Raw genomic sequence first — 24,446 nt, forward strand, 5'->3', positions numbered from 1 at the left:
TTGGCAGGCGCTGGGACCGAGCAGCGGGAGCGCACCCCGCCGCGGGGATTCGAACCGCCGACCTGACGATCGGCAAGTCCTAGGCGCTGAGGTTTTACCCACAGCGCCACCCGTGTCCTTACGCTGTGTGTATATAAAGCCCTTAATGGCTAAGGCCTAGTTTATTTGTGGAACCAGCACTGTTAGATGTGCCACAAAATATGATTTCCACACTTGTAAGAAATAAGATATTTTGGTGTGGCAGCATCTGCACTCTGGAAGTCCTTGCCTATTGGACATCAGGCAGGTGCCTTCACTGTACTTTTACAGCACCTGCTAATAACATTTATTCTTTAGGTAAGCCTATCTAGATACAGTGGTACCTCGGGTTGCAGACGCTTCAGGTTACAGACTCCGCTAACCCAGAAATAGTACCTCGGGTTAAGAACTTTGCTTCAGGATGAGAACAGAAATCGGGCTCCGGTGGCGCGGCGGCAGCAGGAGGCCCCCATTAGCTAAAGTGGTGTTTCAGGTTAAGAACAGTTTCAGGTTAAGAACGGACCTCTGGAACGAATTAAGTACTTAACCCAAGATACCACTGTACGTAGAAACTGTTGTGTGTTTTAACCTGGTGTTAGCTTATTTTCAATTTTAATTATTGTTGGAATTTGGGGGGGGATGTGTGTGTTTAGCTGGGATTTTTTTATTTTTGTAATTTTATTGGTTTTCTCCTTTTTGTAAGCCGCGTGGTTTAACTGGTAGCAAGTAATGTTTGTCTTGACAAAGGCTTGCCACAAGTTGCAACAAGCAGAGGTAAAACAGCCGCCAGGGCAAAACTCATCACTGCAGTTAGAAACCAGCTTTATTGTTACAACCAATTTTGAATTATTTACATAATATAAATCTCTTTGCAAGATACATTCCTTCATTGAAATCAATAGTAAAAGGCCTTGTTACATAGCTCCAACAATGCTTAGCTTAAAAAGAAATACATTTCACTCCAGTACAAGCCAATGAACAGAATGCACAATTTAATTCCATTCATAACATACAGATGAGGTTACTTTTCTCCTTTCCTTAGACAGGCAAACCCATTATATTCACAGGACAAGATTGGACTCACAGACATAGGTTTAGAAGTGTAATGGGACAAAGAAAGTTACAGGAAGTGCTCCAGGTGTGCTGTTGTCAGAGATAAGGACAGTGGGCCTCAAGGGAATACCCCTTCAATGCTCTTTTTAATTACCTGAGGTACCAGAATATTTTCAGTGCTGAGACAGTTAAGTACCAAACTATCATGGCCTTTGAAGATGGGCAGCTGCATTAAAAAAAAGGGCATCCCAGAAAACACGAGGAACTTTTTACACCCACGTTGCATGGAAATTGAGGTCTAGCCAGTTACATTGCTGAGTTATGGGCACTTTGTGACTGCTGTCTACTCCTGATCCTTATTTCCCCAGCGGCCATGATGCATTTAACAGTGTTGTTCCACTATTTCCTCTTTTGCCCTTAAGAAATCACCTTTGCTACAGGCACTTTCAGCTTGCAGTGCTTTGCAACCCACCTTAAGTGCTTTATCACATCCCTTCGAATCCAACCTGTGAATTAGTACTGCCGCTGTTCAGATGCAGAGCAGTATGAAAGAATTTGCTCAGGACCATCTAGAGATTCTCGATTACTATTGGCTGGCTTCCAAAGGGCTGTCAAAATGGCAGATTCCCACACAATCTTAACTCCCTATATTCGTCTTCTAACAGACCACGAGATCAAGTTGATTCTATTACCGTGAGAAAAGCTGGATGTTGTGTAGCAATTTTACAAGAGCTGGCACCAAGGTGTTTCTGGGAGAGTGGTCAGTAATGGGGTTTTTTTGGGGGGGGCAAGCAGGGGAACATGTCACTGAAATCAGAAGATAGTACAATGTGATTTTATCAGTGAATAATACTATTTGCCTAATCAAGGTTGGTAACAGATATTTTGGTAAACTGTCACCAAACTAGCATATATTAAGCTTGTAGAACCACTTTGGAAAAACAAAATGCCCTATCAAGTTTTTCGTGTCATGGACATTGGCAAGGAATTGTCATACGCACTTTCCTCATTCCAGAGGTCTACGTACTAAAGAGATACTGGCTTGATGGGGCACCATCTGGCTGTTATCACTTTTGAGTGTCTTCCTCGTTATTCTAGGACTGCGATTATTAAAAAAAATCCAGGCTCAATAGGAACGCAGCAATTATGCCCTTAATTCACAGTGCCAAGTTCAAAGCACCAAAATGTGAGGTGCCTGAAACTACAACAGGAATAAAACTGCTTGCCATTCTATTACGGACAGTTGTAAACTATGTAGAGGACTTGGGACTAGCAGATAAAACTGCTCAGGCCAAGCTTGGGGGGTGGGGGGTGGAATCAAATATTGTGAAATAAATATTTGAGATAGGCTCAGCTGAATAGAATGCAAGTTTTATAGAACAAAGGTTTTACCAAAGAAATGGGATCAATTATTTACAGATTTTGCTGCAACAGAAAGAAAAAGCTAGTTGACACATGCAATGTCAACAATCTTCAAGGATGCCTCCATTTCTCCTTCTATGTGTATGAGGCTTTGTTTTTTTTACCCCAGAACATCAATGTGTGCCAGTTTGTAAAAAACGTTATGAACAACTAAGCAAGCCTAGATGCAAACTGGAGTTCTTCTAAGCAATTTAATGAAATATTTCATCTCATTTGCTTCTAGTTCCTGCAACCAAGTTACAGCCATGTCAGAACACAGAGCAATAATATATAGGGCTTCGTTTTTCTATTGCATTCAACCCGCCTGATGTTTCTGCCATTTACATCACAGGGCCTCTGTCCTGAAACCAACTTGCACAAGCTTTTTCTTCAGCAAAAGCCAACGACCCATGCGCTGAGGAACCATAATGTTTTTAGGAATTAAGTTGGCCTTGGAATGGAGCTTCACAATTCACCTCACATAAGCATTTCCCCCTCCAAGTGGCCAATCTGCTTCCCATTGGAACAGTAGGCATTGTGAGTTAAAGCCAACTATTGTACCAACTCGTTTTCAGAATGATTACTTCCTCCAAAGTAAATGTGTGAACATGAAAGCAGACACCACGGGCACAATGAGAAAGATGCATTATGAAAGCTAATGTGGCTACCTCCTGGTACTATTATTTTGTTCCCAAATGTCGTTTTCCCCTTTGAATGTGGTCAATTTAACAATAAGGTCAGCACATTTCGGATTTCTCTTTACATACATCAAAATTTCTACAAAAGGAGAGTACAATGAAATACATGAGTTCATAAATGCGAGGTACCATACAATTCACACTAATTTACAAATGGTTATTTACACTATTGTATATACACAGTCAGATCCGGTTACTGTGAATCAGTTCGCTAAGCCATCTGCAAAATTCACCGAGAGAACCCCCAGGCCAGAGTTCAAAACAATGCAAAAAATAAAAATCACCATCATTACCTAGGATGCTTTGATGTTTGGATCAATCAGGCATAATGATTAACCTGGTCTGATTGCCAAACTGTGAAGTTGAAGAAGGAAAAGAAAATCACGCAATTCTGCTTTACAAAAGCTACTAGGCCACTACGGTCTGTCAGGTGATGTTACACAGGGCTGAACGCCACTTCTAAGAACCCTCTTCACGTTTTCAGTATTTTATTAGTGTCGTCGGTGACGGCATTCAGAATCAATAGCTTAACGGTGAAGGCAACAGAATAGATTTTGGCAAGTCACAGCCAGAATTACATGAGGTTGTTTCTAGAGCTCTGGAAAAAATATAAGAGTTCAAATACTTGATAAATGTGAACAGGTTTGGGGGGGGTTGGGGGGCAGTTCTAATTTAATGACAAGACCACCACCCTTCTAACTGAGATTAGAACAGGACAAGACAGTGTCGTGTTAGAGGCAAAACAGCTAGTTTAGAAAATGAGAACCAATTTTCTCTCCATGGCACCATTACATTTGTACAAGGCCTGTGTCAGAATTATTTTAATAGTCTAAATCCATGATGCGGAAGATGCCATACCAAGTAGACCCTTTCCCCCCTCAAAGTAGTGTTTCACAAAGAATAGGCTCTCCCCTACTTGTTATTTTATCAATGCTTTTATGGAGTTAAATTAGTGGGTGTTCCGTTTCCCTGTTCAACTTGGAACATGCCAAATGCAATGGCAGACCAGCTTCATATCAGTTAATGACAACAGCAAAAATGAAAATAATGGGAATGTAGTTAGCGCCACTTATGATTTGACATCCTTGTGATAAGCAGCTACCTTGGAGATGTACAGAGATTTTGGAAAAAAGCAATCATCAGAGAAGCATTTTTATTCACCAGGGATGTGCTTGCCTTTAACATCTGGGAAATATATATTGCTGCCTGATGATACTTTAATTTGCTACTACTGGAAATGCTGATTATAGGATGATTCACAATACTGCTTTCTGTCTGCTTTGTACAGCAGCAACTATAGAGGGGCATAGAAAAAATTCATCAAGTCAGCCAAAATATCCAATACCAAAGAAGAAATCCACACAGTTGGATGATGCCCACCTGTGAGATCGCATATTGCAAGAGTGGACACCAAGGTCTAAAAATAAGTTTAATGCAAACTGGAGAAGAAACAGGGAGACCTGGGGGGAACTGCTCCCTCAAGGCAGGAGGAAAAAATTGAGATTCAGCCTGCCTCCCACAATTCTTTGCTCCTGCCTCAGTCACATGGTGAGGTCTAGCAAATATAGTAACACAAGGCAGAAATACAACCAGCCACTTATCTCTTCTATAGAACTCAGTATTTGTCAAGAAGGGAGGCAGCCTGGGTCATTCTTTACTACCCAGAAAAACGAATAGCTCAACTGTCTTCCAGCAGATGCAACAAGCCTTCTGAGAGAACACTGTGGTCTGTCTAGCCAATTTCAAAAGTAGCCATTGTTCCTTAAAATCTGTGAGTGGGAAGAACTAGTTCCTGCATTCAACAATGTATGGCAATTTTTGCTTTAAAAGCCTTGTACACTTTGTTGAAAAACATTAAGGTTTTCAAAAATAATATTTTAATTCCATCTATTCATCCAGTACCCAAGACTAATGATTTTAGAGTAAGATGCCACTAAAGACTACGAAAAAGCAAGGACCAGACCTTGGTAAAGAAATTCAGTTTTTGCAAGAGAGATTTACTCTGTGCTGACTTTTTCTAGAGCTCCAGCAACATCCTTGACCTGATAAATTACACTTTCTCTAACTTGTTAGGTCAACACTGAACATCAAGAGAAGCTGCCCAATTTAAGCAAGTATATCAATAAGTGCTTTTAAAAAAAACTTATTAGAAAGTATAGATACCATAATCTATTAGTATTAAAAGTTTTAATAGTGACTAGATTTGAATGCAGCCTACTGTCTAGTGATTAGTTCCACTGTCCAATGGAACTACCCCCCAGCAGGGCGTTTGAAGATTGTGGCTTTAGAAACGAGATAATTAGACACCTCAAAATGTGTAAAACCATGAGGTTATTTACAGAAAGAAACAGAAAAATCGTTCAGTGATCTTTGGGGTGAACTTTTCATCCTTGTTAATTGCTGTATGTATCATTAAACAAGCCAGGCTTATTTTAGCCAATGTTTAATTTACAGAGTACTATAAAATAATTCTGAATAAATATCCTTGCTGAGTCTGTGCAACAGGCTCCCCGTAATATTTCTTAAGGTTTATTTGGGTTTACATATACTGCGTATGAACACAGACTTTGTACAAATGGGCACTTAAGTGGCCAAAGTGAAGTGTTTCAGACTAACAGAGTTGACTGTGTGGCAATTCAACTCAATGCAGTGACTTTCAAAGTTTAAAGCCTTTTACCCTACCTTCGAAGACACACACACACACACACACACACACACACACACACACACACAGCGCGTTAGCTAAGTAAACATTTGTTTTCCATTTCACATTTCTGAAATTCAAACCATTCTTGGGTAGGATAGCTTTCGAAAGAAAAGGAAAGAAACGTGATTGTGATCAAATCCTCACTCTTCAAACGCCATCTATTTCAAGAATGATCTTGTAACTTCGCGGCTTTGTGCTGGCCACGAGCTTGCCACCATCTAGCAAAGAAAAGAAGGCAACCTACCAAATAACAGATCTAATGACCAAAAAGGAAGCAAGGTAAGAACAGATTATAAACGAAACATGGCAGAGTTTTGCTCCCAAACGCTACAGGACTGCTCGGCGGCTTGTCCTGCTAGCTCCTTTTTGCGTCTCTTGTGAACATGTATAGTCCCTAGACTACATGCCAAAGCGTTCAAAGAGTTTTTTGGGGGGTGGGGAATAAATCATTTTTTAAGGGAGGGGAATGACACTCTGGAACAGTGGTCATTTAAAGCTTGCATTTGAAGCTAGAAGCTGCCTCCGACAGTATGAAAGCATCTACAGTAACTATGTGGTGGCATGTTTTTCTTCATGAGTGAGCAGACCTCTGTAAAAAAAAATTCATCTGTATGTTACGTAAGAAGGATGTCCAGTCTTTTTTCACAGTACTGAGGTAGAGCTTGGAGAAATATCAGCATGGGAATTACCTCCCATCCTCTCCTAGCAAACCCAAGTCAGCACCAATGAATTGCACTTTAATGCAAACTGCTTCTGTTCAGGTACAGGTTTTTGTACACAGTCTGCAAGAGCACTGAAGTTGCTCGTAAGTTAACGTCAATGTAACATCAGATGTGCGAAGTCCTTCACAGTATTAGAGCCCACACCCCCTCCTCTGAAGAGAACTGATGAAAAGCAGCAATGGAATGTTAAATTCATAATAAATAATTCACATTTCACGTTAAAAATTACAAGAGAAAAGATTAAATTTGCTCTCCCTATGTTTTATAAATCTAATGCTTCTATTCCTTCTACAACAGCAGTAAGATCCTCATTTTAGGTTTAACATTAAGAGATTGTTGTTTAGAGGCAATGAAAAGCAAAAAACCACCATAGGAACGATACAAAACTAACAAATGTTTAGCTTTTTCCATTATCTGTACTCGGATGAAAAAAAAAACTTTTGAGGAATCTGATCCAGATGTAGATAACTGAAGCTCTCAGTTGTTACTCAGGAAGTTTTAATGTCATGACTTCATTTTTCATTTTGAAGTACTGATTGAAGCGAACAATTGCATACCTATTAGAGGAAATAAAAAATGTTAAATCATGTCTTACTGCCTTTGTGGCACAATTAACATGACTCTACTTACAAGATTTTTGCAGTTAACTTTAGTTTTTCCTGCCATCTAGTGGTTATAGAATGCCTTGCATATTTTAGAAACTTAGTTGTCATATGCAGGGAAGTAGCTAAAAGGCATTTCATGCCAAAATGGAAGACAGGCCATAATGCTTCATTCAGGGGTTGGTGGATTCAGGTTTCCTTTTTGAGACATTTCAAGCACAAAACAACTACTTAGGCTAATAAATTCAACCCAGATAGCACCATAGCCCCTACTCTGTAATGGCATAATACTGGAGCTGCAAGTTTTGATAAATGCTTATTTAATTGGCATTTACACAGTTTGCACAATGCAATCTTAAGCATGGTTATTCAAAAGTCCCAATAAATTCAATGTGATTTACCTAATAGCAGGTGTGCTTAAGAACACAGTTCATATACATTGCCGCCTTGTAATCCTAAAAGGTAAAGGGACCCCTGACCATTAGGTCCAGTCGTGACCGACTCTGGGGTTGCGGCGCTCGTCTCGCTTTATTGGCTGAGGGAGCCGGCGTACAGCTTCCGGGTCATGTGGCCAGTATGACTAAGCCGCTTCTAGCGAACCAGAGCAGCGCACGGAAATGCCGTTTACCTTCCCGCCAGAGCGGTACCTATTTATCTACTTGCACTTTGACATGCTTTCGAACTGCTAAGTGGGCAGGAGCTGGGACCGAGCAACGGGAGCTCACCCCATCGCAGGGATTCAAACTGCCGACCTTCTGATCGGCAAGTCCTAGGCTCTGTGGTTTAACCCACAGCGCCACCTGCGTCCCTGTTGTAATCCTAACCACCCCATAAACCTTAATTAGTACTGTTAGCCCTATGATGCAGGTGCAAAGCTAAGTGTCACATGTTAGGTCACCTACCGAGTTCATGGTAAAGGCAAGATTCAAAACAAGGACTTCCTTAATCATAGCTCAAGGCTCCTAGTATGCTAAAACAACTCTCAAAAAATTAATCTACTGAGATTAATCTTGGTTTAGCTGATTAACTGGGGGGTCAATTCTAATTTGTGGGGCTAAGTTCAGTACATTTTTAAAAGGGTGTTTTAAGCCTTTTGGCTGTTCAGCGACTGACAGGAATGCAAGAAAGTATTAAAAATTGCTTCCAGCACACAGAGCATTGTTTTTTAAAAAACGAAAATAGTTAATATTGGTCATTGTGACAGAATACTGTAAGAAGCAGAACCAAATTTTCTAAATTCCAATTTGAAGAAGAGTAGCACACAAATGATATAGAACAAAAGTGAGCAAAGCCAATTATAAAGGTAAAGGGACCCCTGACCATTAGGTCCAGTCACGAACGACTCTGGGGTTGCGGCGCTCATCTCGCTCTATAGGCCGAGGGAGCCGGCGTACAGCTTCCGGGTCATGTGGCCAGCATGACTGGCGAACCAGAGCAGTGCACAGAAACGCTATTTACCTTCCCGCTGTAGCGGTACTTCAAAATTCTGCATCTCAAACCTGATAGTTCTCTTTACAGAAGCAGCACTAGTCAGAGGTTCACAGGCAACAGAAACACTTGTAGACTAAGTTACCTACCCAAGAAAATCGAAGTCAATGGTGGAGTATTTGGCTTGAATCAGGGCCCACAATCCCCAGAAGAAGTGAGAGGCCTACACAAAAAAACACACACAATGAGGGTTAGCACACACTTTATGTCCGTAACAAGAAAGTTATGCTACTATCTCATTAGCACTGTTAGAACGGACTTGCTGTTAATTGACTAGATATGCATAGCAACACAAGAACTCTTGAACACTTAACATTGCCTTGTCTTATTGGATTTCAGGGTATCTGAATTTGATAAATTTACCAATGATTTCACCATCTCCCTTCCTCCTCAAAGTAACTGAAAGGAGTCCTCTGATTTTTAAACGCCCCAAAATATAACATTATTAGATTTTAATCCCACCCTGTGTTTCAAGGAACACAAGGCAGCAAGCAATACCAATATATTAATTTTTAACCAAGTAGCCTTGCAGCGAGCAATTTCAAGGTTGCAAACAACAAAATGAAAACCATGACTTACAACTACCAATGGAATGCCACCTTGGGGGGGAAATCCACTTCCAACTTACTCAGTTACTGTGTGACACAAGTGGTTTGTGGGTGTATGTTAAACATTAAACCACAGCTATAATTTACCCTACTGCTAATGCGTCCCTACTGCACAAGACACAGGCTGTTGCTAGAGACCTTCAGAAGAGAGAGAAATGCAGGGAAGGACGCCAGGTGAAAATGGGATGCAAGCAACAGATGAGAGCACTTAAAGGCCAAGGCTGAAGAGAACCACCTCAGATGAAGGAAGCAAGAGAGCAGCTGAGGGCTTCAAGGCAACTCTTCCTCAACTTTCTTGTGCACTTCCTGCCTTCGGTCACTACCCTTTTATGAATAAGCTGGAGGAGCCCACCTCCACACCCAGAGCTTTATGCCAAGCATCCTGAACATGAATCAAAGAAAGGCAAGTGTGTTCTCTTAGCTGCATCCAGCCCATTAAGTGCTCTTGCGTAGGGAAGAATATTCCCCAACAACCGTGACGTTTACAACAATGTCATCAGGACACAAATACATATTCCAACAGATTAGGTCTTGCTGTATAGTATTTGCCTTTTGCAGATTTCTGTGGCCTTTCCTGGATCTTGTCTCACGTAGCAATGAGATGGCCCAAGAATATTTTATTTCACATTTCAACGATCTAGAGACAACTCTAAGCCATTCATTTGTGTGCAAAACAGCTGCCAACCCAAAGGATCTGTAGAAGCATTATGTAACGTTCATGCTACATTTATGTATTACCGTAATTACTCGAATGTAATGCATTTTTTTGCCAAATTACATCGCAAAAATTAGGGTGTGCATTAGATTCGCATAAATATGGTACAGTGGAACCTCAGTTTTTTAATGTCCCAGCTACCGAATGTTTTGGAAGCCGAACACCGAAAACCCGGAAGTGAATGCTTCCGTTTTCAAATGGCTTCCGAGGCGCATTTCTCAATTTCCACCATAGACTTTGCCAACAGCCCTTTGATCCTCAGTTTTTGACCATTTCGGAAGTTGAACCGTCTTCCGGAATGGAGTACGTTTAAAAACCGAGGTTCCTCTCTCTCTCTCTCTGTGTGTGTGTGTGTGTGTGTGTGTGTGTGTGTGTGTTACCTAAATTGAAAGAGTTTATCTGAAATTTATTAAACCAAAGAAATCTTTAACTTACCAGAGCAAACTGGTTGACTTGGACGTAAAGCACCTCAACCTCTTTCTCAGTCACATCGGTTCCAAATCCTTTATACTCCTTGTAGGCTTCCAGGTAAGATCTCAGCCACTGCTCTTGCAGTTTTCGGCTTGGATAGAGGCTATAGTCAACCTCACTCACACCTAAGAGACAATTGTTGTTTTTTAAAAAGCCTAGTATTTCCAGAAATGTTTCTTCTGCACTGTCATTAGCTCACATACATAACAGATGTGTGTGTCCTGTGTTAGAAGTAATAACAAGGAACAGTACAGTTGTACCCTGGTTTTCGAACAGCTTACTTCTTGAACGTTTTGGCTACTGAACGCCGCAAACCTGGACGCAACTGTTCCGGTTTGCGAACTATATTTGGAAGCCGAACATCCAATGCAGCTTCTGTGGCTTCCGATTGGCTGCAGGAACTTTCTGCAGCAAATCAGAAGCCGCGCTTTGGTTTCCGAACGTTTTAAAGTCAAATGGACTTCCAGAACAGATTCCGTTTGACTTCCAAGGTACAACTGTACATATACCAAGGCAAAATACATTATGATTTTTCAGTACTAAAAGGATGCAAACTTTTTGCTCTACGAAAACATGTACCTTAATGGATGATACTCCTGTGTGGCAGAACCAAATGTATGCTTTATCAATGGATGTTAACTTTTACTTGTTCTCTGTCTTAGCCTGCTAAGCCATGAAGCTTGTTGGGTGACCTTGGGCCAATTGCTATCTCACAGCCTAACCTACCTCTCTCAGGATTGTTGTGAAGGTGAGAGAAACTATGCCACCTTGAGTTCCTTGGCGGAAAAGTGGATTATAACTGATAAATTTAAAAAAGTGATAAAGGGTACAGGAGGCTAAAAATGTTAGGATTCTTGCTCCATGTTTGCAGTCATGAGATTGTTACCTATCACATCACAGTGTATGTTTTCATTCCACAGTGTGGGAAGTGACAGAGACAGGATGTTTATGTTACTGTGTTCCATGAAGTGGGACTATTGTCCTTTGTTACTTTTTCTCTTTGCTGTCTGATGAGAAAGAGGAAGGAGCGGAGTCAGAATGCTCCGAGTTTATTATATGTAAATAAATCAGATTAGCCAAGATGCTGTGCTACTGAGTTCTGTTACGCAAACTGCAAATACTCTGCAGGATTCTAAGTGTGCTGATGCTTTTTGGTATCAGTCGCTGTGATGTTCGGGATGAAAAAGGCTTTTGAAGCCCCCGAACGACAAACCAGAAGTGAGAGAACTTGCCAGTCGGGCATGTGCCAGGGTCCTACACGAGAGTAAAAAGGTAAAGGGACCCCTGACGATTAGGTCCAGTCGTGACCAACTCTGGGGTTGTGGCGCTCATCTCGCTTTATTGGCCGAGGGAGCAGGCGTACAGCTTCTGGGTCATGTGGCCAGCATGACTAAGCCGCTTCTGGCAAACCAGAACAGCGCACGGAAACGCCGTTTACCTTCCCGCTAGAGCGGTACCTATTTATCTACTTGCACTTTGACATGCTTTTGAACTGCTAGGTGGGCAGGACCAGGGAATGAGCAACAGGAGCTCACCCTATCGCGGGGATTCGAACTGCCAACCTTCTGATCGGCAAGTCCTAGGCTCTGTGGTTTAACCCACAGCACCACCGGCGTCCCATTACACACGAGTAGGACAATCCTAAAAAAACCCCACAAAGCCAATGACATATGACCTGCTCAGCCATTTCTTCTGCATGGTGGGATCATTGAGAATCATGGGGATCTCGAAACATCGTCTCCTTTGTGTAAGATTCAGTAGCTGTGTTCAAACCCCACCATGGGATCCTTCCTCCAGTCCCACTTCAGCCATCGTCCTGCATGGACTGAGGAACTGGGTGGGAGGGAAGGGGAGTAGTAAGGATCACTGCTCACAATAGGAAAGGAGAGTGAACACCTGAACAGAGACAGGCTTGCCATACGTCCAAAAAATTCCAGACATTACGGAAATCAGACACCTAAAATGGGGGGGGGGGATTTTTGAATGTTAAGAGATCTCCGGAATTCTCTGAACGCATGGCAACCCGTTTTCCCGTTTTCAGCTTTTGGGGTTTTGTTTTTTTTCTCCCAGGGGAGACTGAGTCCCCGTGGCAGTGGAAGTGACAGGAGGTCACTTCCCTTGGTGGGGGAGGCAGATAGGCGAAGCAGCGGCCTAGCCGCCCCTAGCATGTTGAAAAAGGGGCCCCGTTCCAGGTATGTCCTGCAGGCGGCTCAGTCGTAGCGGCAGTGGCAGTGAGAGAGGGACAGCAGCTGGCGTTGGTACAGTTTGCCCACCAGGTACATGGCAGCAGGCACTTCCTTGTGTTGCTGGGGCAGGCTGCAGCCGCTCAGGGTCACCGTCCTCGTCCAGCTGCAGCATCGTAGAGGTAAAGATGGGGCCCAGGCAGATAATGTGTGTGTATGTGTGCGCAGGAAAGAGTTTAAACGAGGCCTGGGTAGCGAGGGGCAGCAAACTATGAGGAAGGGGAACAAAACTGGCTGTGGAAAGTTTGAGGTTGGGGGGGGAGAAAGGTGGAGGTACCTCACTACATGTTTCTAAGGGCTGTTGCGGGCCTGAGCAGCTGGGTGGGGTGTAGTAGTGAGGAATGTAAGTTGGGGGGCTATGTTGGAAAAGGGGATGCATTAGGACCTGGCCATTTTTGCTTTTTTCCAGGAGGGGTATCCAGAGTGTCCCCCCCCAGGTTTCACCCCCTTTCTTTCCCTGCTAGAAGAATTGGCTCCTCAATATGCTTGGGGGGGAGGTGGTTTTTTGTCTGTTTTTAGGGATTTCCTAAAAAAAACAAAAACACCTCAACGACTTTGGGGGTGTAAGGAATTTTACTTTTTGAAATATTGCAAGCCTAGACATATCGATCTCAGTATTAACAACTAATCCAGATCTCAACAACAGAGCTTTAAATGAGACGTGATATAAACAAATCAACTAAAATACCTGCAAATTCATTGAAGTGGTTCCCAATGTCATAAGCCAGGTAATTGTATCCACAGTACTCATAGTCAATGAACTTAACGTCACCTACACGAGACACAAAAAATAAATTTTGTAAGAGTAAGCACAAGGCAGTACCCCAAAGCTTCACTGTGCCTTTAACCACTTGCCAGTGTGTCAGCCTGTTGTGCTCAGATGCATGCACTTAAAGACATTCAAGGTTAGGGCTGTGTTTTTGTTTGTTATAACAAGTTTATTAAAGATATATACTGACCATAGTCTCACTAGAGAGCTTAAGATCTCTAATCATCACATCTGCTTTTGTGCCACCAGGGGCATCAGTAATGAACATATAATACTTTTCTTATTAGCTAGCATCCTTACAGGGTGTTTGGTTTTTAATGCAATGCTAGTAATTTTGCACAAGGGAATGTGTGCTACGCTATTTTGTCTAGCCATTTCTTCCTTCACACAAGACTGAATGCTTTAAAGAGTTTTTATTTTATTTACATTTCGGCACATATTCTCCCTGGCAAATTAATCTAAAATATCAGAAGAAAAAAGCTGCATAATTAATCCATTATAAAAGACAATACTGAGAGAGGAATTCAGTAATCTTTCAATTAAACTTTCCTCACATTTTAAACTAAAATTTTGAAGAATTCTAGTAGCACCATTAGAGAGTTTCAAAACAATTTGGGAAGAATGGATATACATCTCAAACCTTGAAGATTTTTGAGTGGGAGAGACTAGCAGTATGAGTGATTAGGGGACAATATTGGGTTGTGATGGGAAACATTTTATTGTGAAACCTGGTGTTTAACATTAGGTGTTCCCACTGCATGAACATTTTGCTAGTAAGCCTTATCTGCACTACAGAAATGAAATAGATCTAAATCAAGTTAACTTATAGTCCTGGAAGGGCATTATTGTTCTGTAAGGGGGCCAGGAATCTCAGTCTCTCCATAACTACAGTTTTTAACAGGATTCTTTGGGTGACGTGATGAAAGTTAAGTTATAAAACCAATACAGGATTGTAGCATATATATTCCCTTAAGAGTTTACAAGAAAGTTTTTAGACTATACTTTAAATCAATGGAGTTTCTATGGAGGCTCCCACACCAATGGATTAACAGCAAGCTTGCGGACAAATCATTTAGACCCTACTGGCAAATCATGAAACTAGCTGTTGTAGCCTCTAAATGAATGCCATTTCCTAAAGTACTCAACTTGTTTCATAAAGATATAATAGTAAAAAAATCAATTCTGGTTTAAATCTCGTTTTGCCCAAACACATTGTTTTAATGCATATGTCCACATTAAAAAAAAATCCAATAAAGATGGAAGGTGAAAGGCCTGCATATACAAAATGTAAGACAGTTATTTAAAGATAAACATTGTTTGTATTCAAGTTTATATACATTAAAATATAGGTCTGCAGTGCCATCATCACCACCAGACAACCCTTGCTTTTATTCAAATGCTAATTTCCAGGAATAATTAACAGTATTACAAAATAAGAAAATGAAGCTAAGATACAGATGAGGCTGTTACCAGGCTCCGTGCTCTCCTAGGGGGGAGGTGCATGCGAACAAGTGATGCGATAAACCTCCAGTCAGTGCCTTTAAGTAGCACGGTGCACGCCGCCACTTGGCAGCAACAATGGCATACCTAATCTGTAGCAGATGAAGAAAATTTGGCAAACTCATATTTGACAAGACACAAAACTTTAAAGAGAAAAGTTCTGCATTTCACTGGTCCTCCTGTTCTAGACTTGACATCACAGTGGAACTCAGCCTTAAATTTTAAGTTTTGCAAGAAATACAAATGTTCAAGATGCACTGCTCCCTTCGATTTTGGGGCTTCAATGAAACTTGGGTGTTGGCAAGCGTAATTTCGTCCGTCCCCTGTCCTGTCCCCCCATGTTTGTGCCATGCTGTTTTTAAAGTAAGTTTATTTATAGTTTCATTTTTTTAACAAATAAGCATTTCAACAAATAAATTAAAACAATTCTCACCTATCAAACCTCTACTTCCATCCCTCTCAACGGTTCCATGAGTTTTCCCTCTTTTTTTCTTCTATATAACCCAGTTAATTCTATTTATTCTTTTCCTCATCTGTTTCACCTATGTTTCGTAATTTTAATTTTTAAGCATTTCAACTGTATGGCAGAATCAGTAAGCATGTTTTTCTTGAAGGGCAGCTATTCTTTCCAACAATGTGCCAAGATGAAATTAACAACTTTGAAACATTCTTCTCCTTATATCAAAGAGGTATCATTACAACTTAAAATGTGAGCAAAGACTGTAGACACTTAAAATATCACTTCTTGAATGCCTGATTTTGTGACTAGTAGGTTGAATTCAATGCAGCGCAAGCAACCGGGGGGGGGGGGGACCTGGGTGGGAGCAGCTGACACAATTTCCCCTTCCACCCTGCTCTACACCCAGGCTTGGTACCCTGACTGGAGTTGGGAGAGCAGGGAATTCCCTTTATGCTCACACTGCATTGAATACAAACCAACCCTTTCAAGAGCCTCAAATGAAAATCAGAAGTAATCCTAGCTGTTCCATAACAACTGGGGCTTTGAAATGGTGAACAGCTTCTCAGGACAGTTCTACCAGAAAGAAAAACTAGAAAATGGGACAGGGAGATACAGTGGTGCCCCGCAAGACGAATGCCTCGCAAGACGGAAAACTCGCAAGACGAAAGGGTTTTTGGTTTTTTGAGTTGCTTCGCAAGACGATTTCCCCTATGGGCTTGCTTCGCAAGACAGAAACGCCTTGCAAGTTTGTTTCCTTTTTCTTAAAACCGTTAATACAGTTGCGACTTGACTTCGAGGAGCAACTCATAGCACGCGGTGTGGTAGCCTTTTTTGAGGTTTTTGAAGACTTTGGTGATTTTTGAAGCTTTCCCAAAACTTTTCCGAAACCATGCTTCGCAAGACGAAAAAACTCGCGGAACGAACTAATTTCGTCTTGCGAGGCACCACTGTACATAAATGCACTTGGATTTAGAGTCAATACAAAGACTACTGCAGCAGTATACTATATTATTGCTGGGAGAGTGAAATATGAAAGCAAGAGCTAGACTTCCATGGTTGCTTCTTAAAGGTGTAAACGAAGTGTAAAGTGTAATGTCCCGACAAAAGACTAGCAGTAAGAACAAATGCTAAAGCTATTCAGAAAGCTGCTTATTCATAAATGATAGCTGGCAATTATAAGTGTTTTATGCAAGGCAACACAGCTTAAAACATTTAACATCCTGAATGTTAGTAGCCTGAATTAGTAAAGCAGAAAGAGGCAGCGGCTTCACCTGGCATATTAAAACTAAATATTATTGATTTAAAAATTATTATATATAAATGAGAATCGGACCAAGTCTGTCAAGTTTGTCAAGTTAGAATGTGCTGGAAGAAGGCATTTTGGAACCCTTATTTTATGTGAACTGTTATAAACAGACATTCAGGTATTTTATAAAATATATTTATAAATATTTTCCTATTTTATAAAGAATTGAAAGCAGATATGGTAACTTTAAGACATAGCTGTGAACCACTCTCCTCTAGCAAATAATTAATGTAATGGACTTTATATTACCAGAGGCCAGCTTTTCACAGGGATAAAATTAAAGGGGTAATCAATGTGGCACATTAGCACTGTGGGCCAAAAGATTAAAATCAGAAAAAAAAGTTTTAAGTAAAGAAGATAGTTTAAAAGGGAAGAAAATCCAGAGAGACGCGTGCTTCTTTCAAGTAGCTTGCAAAACATTTTTAGCATGGCAGCAATATTTTAACTGCATGATTTTTATTTCACTGCATGACCAGGTTAAGTTAAAAGTTAAAGCTGAGTTTCCACTGCAAAAGTATATAGTTCCTCTTAAAATACTATTATGCACCAGATTCATAAACATTGTGCCCAGTACAAGACAATACACAGTGCCAGACTTTTATTCATGGTTTATTTGTTCTAAGATAAAAGCAGTGCTCAACATTTCAGCATTGCATAAGTCTTCAGCACTGCTAGAGATAATTCACAAGACCTCTTGAGGTGGAAGTTATCAAATAATAGCATGGCTATAATTTGCTAACTGCAACTTTCACACTGAAAACATAGTCACAAAAGATCTTTCCTTGCTGTGAATACTTAATGCACTACACACTTAGTATTTACCCCGTTTTTAAAGAGTTGCAAGCATTTCCCCGTATTTAGAATTCTCCCTCTCCCCCTCCCTGTTCCCAAGTGCTAAACACTCACACACTGGTTTTTGCAGAAATGCTCTTAAATGATGCACTGCTCTCACTGATTTATTCTCCACTCTGTTTACAAAAGAAAATGACAGCAGATTTGTTTCAAGGGGGGGGGGGGGTGTCAAGCCTAGAAACAGTGTTCAATTCTGAACTTTTTGTTTTGGGATATTTAGTAAAAATGGTTCCAGTATGTTGTAAACTGCCCTGTTATCTTCAGATGAAGGGTGGTACATAAATTTAATAAATAATAACAAAGTGCCTATGCAGAAAAGTCACTTTTCTCAAATTTGAATAATTCACACATAATTCGATTAGGTTTACATATCTCTTTTCAAAATATTTTAGGACTGCAAAGTAAAATCTAAGGAGTATGATCTAGAAAAGCCTCCCAAATGGCCATCTTTTTTTCCTCTTAGACTCATCTGTGGGCCAGAGGACTCTTGTGGTAATACACATTGCAGCACAACATATATAGGCCCCCAGGAAGAGCCAATGTTACACCTTTCATAAAAAGTTTGGAAGGCATTTGATTGTTTAGAATGGGAAGGCAGAAAAAACAAATGAGCACTGTAGCCATGCAAAATACATTGAATAGTATGACATGCATACTATTATTTTTTGCACAACCTGCTTAGGCAAATATTACTTGACCACACTGAAGGTAGAGAGAGAGAGACATGCCTCTAGTGCCAGGAAATTGGAGTCTGGCACCTGGGAATTTCAAATGCTAGTCTAGTTCGGATTTTGTATGTATGTTTTTAAAGTAGAAGCTTGCCTCAACAGCTGTGGGAACTGTTGTAGAGGAAATATATTTAAAAGACCTATCTTTGTGTGCAGTTTCCTTTCAAATAATTTATTTGGGTCACATTCAACATGCCAACATCCTGATAAATTTATCTGTTTTCAAACAATATTCTACAAATCCAAATTTCTAGTTTCTAAATGCTGCATTCCCTTCAACATGAACATACCAGTTTGATTAAGCTCAGACAAAATTGGAGCACAGGAAATGCTGGTTCCCTGCAAGATATCTTTTGCAAATGAGAACTCAGCCGTGGGTATTCACATTCCCGCCCGCACCCAGAATTATTTCCCGTTCTTTTCCTAGAATTAACTATGGTTTTGTTACAAGGTCTATGCAAACAATATTATAAACACAGATTACAAGTTTCAAACCATGCTTGCAATCTCTAGTTTATAATAGGACCATTTTTTGTACTGGTGCACACAAAACACAAACACATGGTTAATACCAGCAAGAGAGGAAAAACCACTCCCCAAAGGGCAAACAGTATCCATTTCTAACGTTACTTTTAAAGGGGTTTAAAATGTTTAATAACTAAATTTATCACCTCACCAAAATTAATAAGCTATAGGTGATTCATTTATTCAAACACAAACAGTTGAAACTGACAATGAAAACAAATCCAATTTCCCAGTCTTCAGAATACCTCTGACCTCAAATATATTTACAAACAAATCTTCAACTTTAAAGATACCTATGTACCTCATCATCAGCGTATAAAGAGAGCCTTGGAAAGTATCTTTCCAGATACTTCACCATGTAGAATTCATCATGTAGAATTCCTCGGTGTCATCAATATATCTGACAAATCAGAATACAAAGATAATACACAGTAACCTGGAGACATTTGCTCCCAAGGCTGTTTGAAACAGTAAAATCTGGATCAAGGACAGTTACACAACAACAATTCAGCTTGAAATTTCTGCTGTCAACACAGTGGAATAATAAAATTATTATGGTAAAAAAATTTTTTTCTGTAAACTATTAAATATTAATTAAAGTATCAGCTATAGTTATCAGCAACAATTCTATACAACAACTGCTATGACACAAAGTTTGCATCAAGCAACAAATGGTAATAAAGTATAAATAGTCAGATGTTATTTAAAACGAAGTACTGTTGTCATTATCCACCCACCACAATTTACTGTTGTGTATTAGGCAATACAAAACAAGCCTTAAAGGTTACTTACAGCTGTGTTCAATACCTACCTTGTTTTCCATTGTAGATTATATTTTTACACAACAGATCATTGTGACAAAGTACCACTGGGGAACCCAGGTTGGACAGTCTCTCTTTCATCCATGCCATTTCCTCTTGAAGGATTTGAGGACTTGGTACATCAGCTATAAACCTTTTGAGTTTAAGAAAAGGGAGGGCACATGTGTAAATAATCATTTCAAAACTTAGACAGCACCAACAGAAAACAGTCCTCAAGACTTTAATCAGAAACGTGGTTTTCTCCATTCTCTCATTATTTCAGTCATATTATTCAATAAACAACAACATCTTCTTCTTCTTCTTTGGCGACCACTAGTAGCCGAGTAAGATTGTCTTCCATAAACATGGTTTTAACACAGTCCGTGACTGTGGAGGCCAATTCTGGACCCTCACATCCTTCCACAGTGGGGAAATTGGTTCCCAGGTTAAAATCCCTTAAGCAACATGAAAAGCGCTATGGATATATTTTACATTTCTGAAATGAACATGGGTACAATCAGTTTAACGCTTCCATCTTCATTAACAAGCTTCAGAACGCTACAATCATAGAAACAAGAGTAGGCATTCACCTTTTGTGCAACTCCTCATCAGCAAATTCTGTTGGAATGAGAGAGAAGTATTTCCCCATCTTCAACCACAAGTTAGACTTGGGGATCCATCCATTGTGAGCATGAATAGCATGTATTTTAGCAAGCTGTCTGGCTATGAGCCTGCAATAAAGTCAAAATTATACCAGAATAAATCCTTTGTATAATTACAAATACATTATTTCAGCTCGGAACACTGAGAATCTGTTAGAAGCACATTAAAAGGGTGGGAGGAGGTAACGAAATATTGTCATTATTAAATGGCAGCTTAGGACCTATTTGTTCCAGCAGGCCTTTGGAGTGACACCATTTGCATAATTAATATTAATTATTACTGTTCACTGCATTTTGTATTGTGGTTCTAGTTTTGCTTTTTACACTGCATTTTTACTCTTTGCCACCCTGGGCTGTCATGAGAGAAGGGGTGGGGTATAAAAATATATATTTTATTATTTTAAAGCACACACAAAAATTCAATGGAAGCTGAGGTCACGAGAGGCTAGGCTAAATAGGCCGAGACTTAATTCAAAAACATGAGTAGGAAAACTGATCTGGGATTAGGTGTACAGTCAGTTCTGGCTGAGGATATGATTTCTTGAAGGATCCAGTATGCAGACTGAGAATGCTCCTGGGTGCTCAAGTGGTATCTGTGGCATAAAACACATCCAGGTTAGTCTACTGCAACAAACCCTATGTGGATCATCTTGCTCCCTATTGCGAGATCAGAATTAGTTGTTTCTGCGCCCAATTCAAGATCCTCACTATCTCTTGTAAAGCTTTAAATTGTTTGGAACAGAGGTATTTACAGAGCCTCCTACACTTCCACACCTGTTCATTAAGACTTTCCTGGGAGGCTGTGTAGCATCCCACTGCCTTCAAGAAGTATGATGAACCAAACGCTGGACAGGACCTTCTTGCTTGCAGCGTCCAAAAAGTGAACTCCCTCCCTCCCCAAGGAGGCATGTCCAGCACTTTCCCTTCAGCAGCTGGTAAACACCATCTCATTTAGAAATGCCTAATATCCTGGCTAGCTGTCTCACTAATTAGGCTCCTGGTTTTTGTTTTTTTGAACTTACTATATTTCTGTACTCAAGACATTGTGAAATTGGTTTATAAATTTAAATTTAAATTTTTCCATATATTACCTTAAAATCCAATTGGGTGCAAAAAATGTGTATAATTTTGATATAAATATAAAATACATGATGACTTTCCTAAAATTCTTCTATTTGCTTCTACTTGTCTGCAAAAAAAAGGGGTTTCTCACCTGTGGTCCATGGACCCCAGCAGGTCCGTGAACTGAGCACAAAAGGGGAGATCTCCTTCCTGTTACTTTGAAAACTGCCCTTGTGGAGGGGGATATGGGGAGGAGGTTCACAGCTTTCAGATTCTCAAAGGCATCTGTGACCCCCCCAAAATGTTACGAGCCGCTGTGCTAAATACGATAAATTACACTGAAATGCAGTGGTACACATGAATCTGAAGGAGTTCAATAGGATGTGTTAACAGGCAGATTAAATGCTCCATAAAGCAAGATCATTCATTACTGACATCTTTAGAACAGCAATTATTGTCCATCAGCACTACATTTTGTTAAGTTTCTGCTCTGGCAGTAACTTCAAAAACTTTGCTTATTGCTTAGGATGTTTCCGTGTCCTTGATGGTTCAGTCAGTTCTAAGGCTTCAGTATGGAAGAAACCTGGATATTTGTAATGGCTAGAGCAGACGTTTTAAACCTTTTTGAGTCCATGGCTCCCTTAACCAACTACAATCTTTCTGCAGCACACCTGTGGGGCTCAGGAGCCCAGTTATGTCACCTGTTGCCTACAGCAGTGTTTCCCAACCGGTGTTCCGCCCCCCCGGCGCGCAAGGCTTGCGGGCGGCAGCCTGCAGCGCGGAGCACCCTTTGGAGGACGCCCCGTGCTTCGCGCAGCTGTCCGCAAGCCTTGGGCGCCTGGGGGAACTCCCCCCCCCGGTGCGCAAGGCTTGCGGGCGGCAGCCTGCAGCGCGGAGCGCGGGGCGCCCTTTGGAGGACGCCCCGTGCTTCGCGCAGCTGTCCGCAAGCCTTGGGCGCCTGGGGGAACTCCCCCCCCCCGGCGCGCAAGGCTTGCGGGCGGCAGCCTGCAGCGCAGAGCGCGGGGCGCCCTTTGGAGGACGCCCCGTGCTTCGCGCAGCTGTCCGCAAGCCTTGGGCGCCTGGGGGAACTCCCCCCCCCGGCGCGCAAGGCTTGCGGGCGGCAGCCTGCAGCACGGAGCGCGGGGCGCCCTTTGGAGGACGCCCTGTGCTTCGCGCAGCTGTCCGCAAGCCTTGGGCGCCTGGGGGAACTCCCCCCCCCCGGCGCGCAAGGCTTGCGGGCGGCAGCCTGCAGCGCGGAGCGCGGGGCGCCCTTTGGAGGACGCCCCGTGCTTCGCGCAGCTGTCCGCAAGCCTTGGGCGCCTGGGGGAACTCCCCCCCCGGCGCGCAAGGCTTGCGGGCGGCAGCCTGCAGCGCGGAGCGCGGGGCGCCCTTTGGAGGACGCCCCGTGCTTCGCGCAGCTGTCCGCAAGCCTTGGGCGCCTGGGGGAACTCCCCCCCCGGCGCGCAAGGCTTGCGGGCGGCAGCCTGCAGCGCGGAGCGCCCTTTGGAGGACGCCCCGTGCTTCGCGCAGCTGTCCGCAAGCCTTGGGCGCCTGGGGGAACTCCCCCCCGGTGCGCAAGGCTTGCGGGCGGCAGCCTGCAGCGCGGGGCGCCCTTTGGAGGACGCCCCGTGCTTCGCGCAGCTGTCCGCAAGCCTTGGGCGCCTGGGGGAACTCCCCCCCGGCGCGCAAGGCTTGCGGGCGGCAGCCTGCAGCGCGGAGCGCGGGGCGCCCTTTGGAGGACGCCCCGTGCTTCGCGCAGCTGTCCGCAAGCCTTGGGCGCCTGGGGGAACTCCCCCCCCGGCGCGCAAGGCTTGCGGGCGGCAGCCTGCAGCGCGGAGCGCGGGGCGCCCTTTGGAGGACGCCCCGTGCTTCGCGCAGCTGTCCGCAAGCCTTGGGCGCCTGGGGGAACTCCCCCCCCCGGCGCGCAAGGCTTGCGGGCGGCAGCCTGCAGCGCGGAGCGCCGGGCGCCCTTTGGAGGACGCCCCGTGCTTCGCGCAGCTGTCCCCAAGCCTTGGGCGCCTGGGGGAACTCCCCCCCCCGGCGCGCAAGGCTTGCGGGCGGCAGCCTGCAGCGCGGAGCGCGGGGCGCCCTTCGGAGGACGCCCCGTTCTTCGCGCAGCTGTCCGCAAGCCTTGCGCGCCCAGGGGAACTCCCCCCCGCGTGCACGGCTTGCGGGCGGCAGCCAGCAGCGCGGAGCACGGGGCGCCCTCCGTAGGAGGCTGCGGAGGGTGGCGCGGAGCTGCCCGCGCTCCAGGGCTTCTTGCAGCTCCGCGCCACCCCCGGATCCCGGTGCGAAGCCGCGTGGGGCTGCGGAGGGTGGCACGGAGCTGCCTGCGCTCCAGGGCTTCTTGCAGCTCTGCGCCACCCCCCGGCTCCCGGCGCGAAGCCGCGCGGGGCTCCGGAGGGTGGCGCGGAGCTACCTGGGCTCCAGGGCTTCCTGCAGCTCTGCACCACCCTCTGGATCCTGGCGCGAAGCCGTGCGGGGCTCCGGAGGGTGGTGCGAAGCTGCCTGCGCTCCAGGGCTTCTTGCAGCTCCGCGCCACCCCCCGGATCCCAGCGCGAAGCCGCACGGGGCTCTGGAGGGTAGCGCAGAGCTGCCTGCATCCCGAAGCCTGGTGCGCGCTGAAGAGCGCCCCCGGGCTTCACGCACCTCTCCGCAAGCCTGGGGAGACCAGTGTGGCTTCCTAGGCTTGTGGATATCAGGCTGTTCTGGGGGCTGGGGTCGGGGGAAGCTTGGGCTTCCCCCGCACCTGCCCCGTGCCTGGGGAGGGGAAATTTTTTTTTTCTTTATTCTCCCCCCAAAAAATTAGGTGCGTCTTATGGGGCGGTGCGTCCTATGGGGCGAAAAATATGGTAGTCAATATAGGCACAGAGTTAAATTTTTTAACATTTTCTAATGGTGGTGTGCCTCGAGATTTTTTTCATGAAACAAGTGTGCCTTTGCCCAAAAAAGGTTGGGAAACACTGGCCTACAGAGATGGCAGCCTCTTACCCATTTTCGAACACCCTCCCTTGTGGAGTGTTTCCTCCAAAATGCAACCTATCACCAGTCTTAAT

The 24,446-nt window shown here is 43.4% G+C and overlaps 1 protein-coding gene across 1 annotated transcript in view; it reads right to left on the reverse strand.

Annotated features, from left to right (window-relative positions):
* Nucleotides 1-823: 823 nt before the first annotated feature.
* The window catches only part of ETNK1 (ethanolamine kinase 1), a 37,383-nt gene continuing 13,760 nt past the window's right edge, over nucleotides 824-24,446 (reverse strand). Inside the window, exons 3-8 of the mRNA XM_028747186.2 lie at nucleotides 20,257-20,397; nucleotides 19,678-19,820; nucleotides 13,415-13,498; nucleotides 10,448-10,608; nucleotides 8,779-8,852; nucleotides 824-7,156 (exon numbers count right to left, since the gene is read on the reverse strand). Of these exons, the coding sequence (XP_028603019.1) occupies nucleotides 7,084-7,156; nucleotides 8,779-8,852; nucleotides 10,448-10,608; nucleotides 13,415-13,498; nucleotides 19,678-19,820; nucleotides 20,257-20,397 (676 nt within the window). The 3' untranslated portion in view covers nucleotides 824-7,083. The remainder of the gene's footprint in view (nucleotides 7,157-8,778; nucleotides 8,853-10,447; nucleotides 10,609-13,414; nucleotides 13,499-19,677; nucleotides 19,821-20,256; nucleotides 20,398-24,446) is intronic.

Source organism: Podarcis muralis, chromosome 10 (genome assembly GCF_964188315.1).
Source record: "Podarcis muralis chromosome 10, rPodMur119.hap1.1, whole genome shotgun sequence".
In the NCBI taxonomy this organism is placed as follows: Eukaryota; Metazoa; Chordata; class Lepidosauria; order Squamata; family Lacertidae; genus Podarcis; species Podarcis muralis.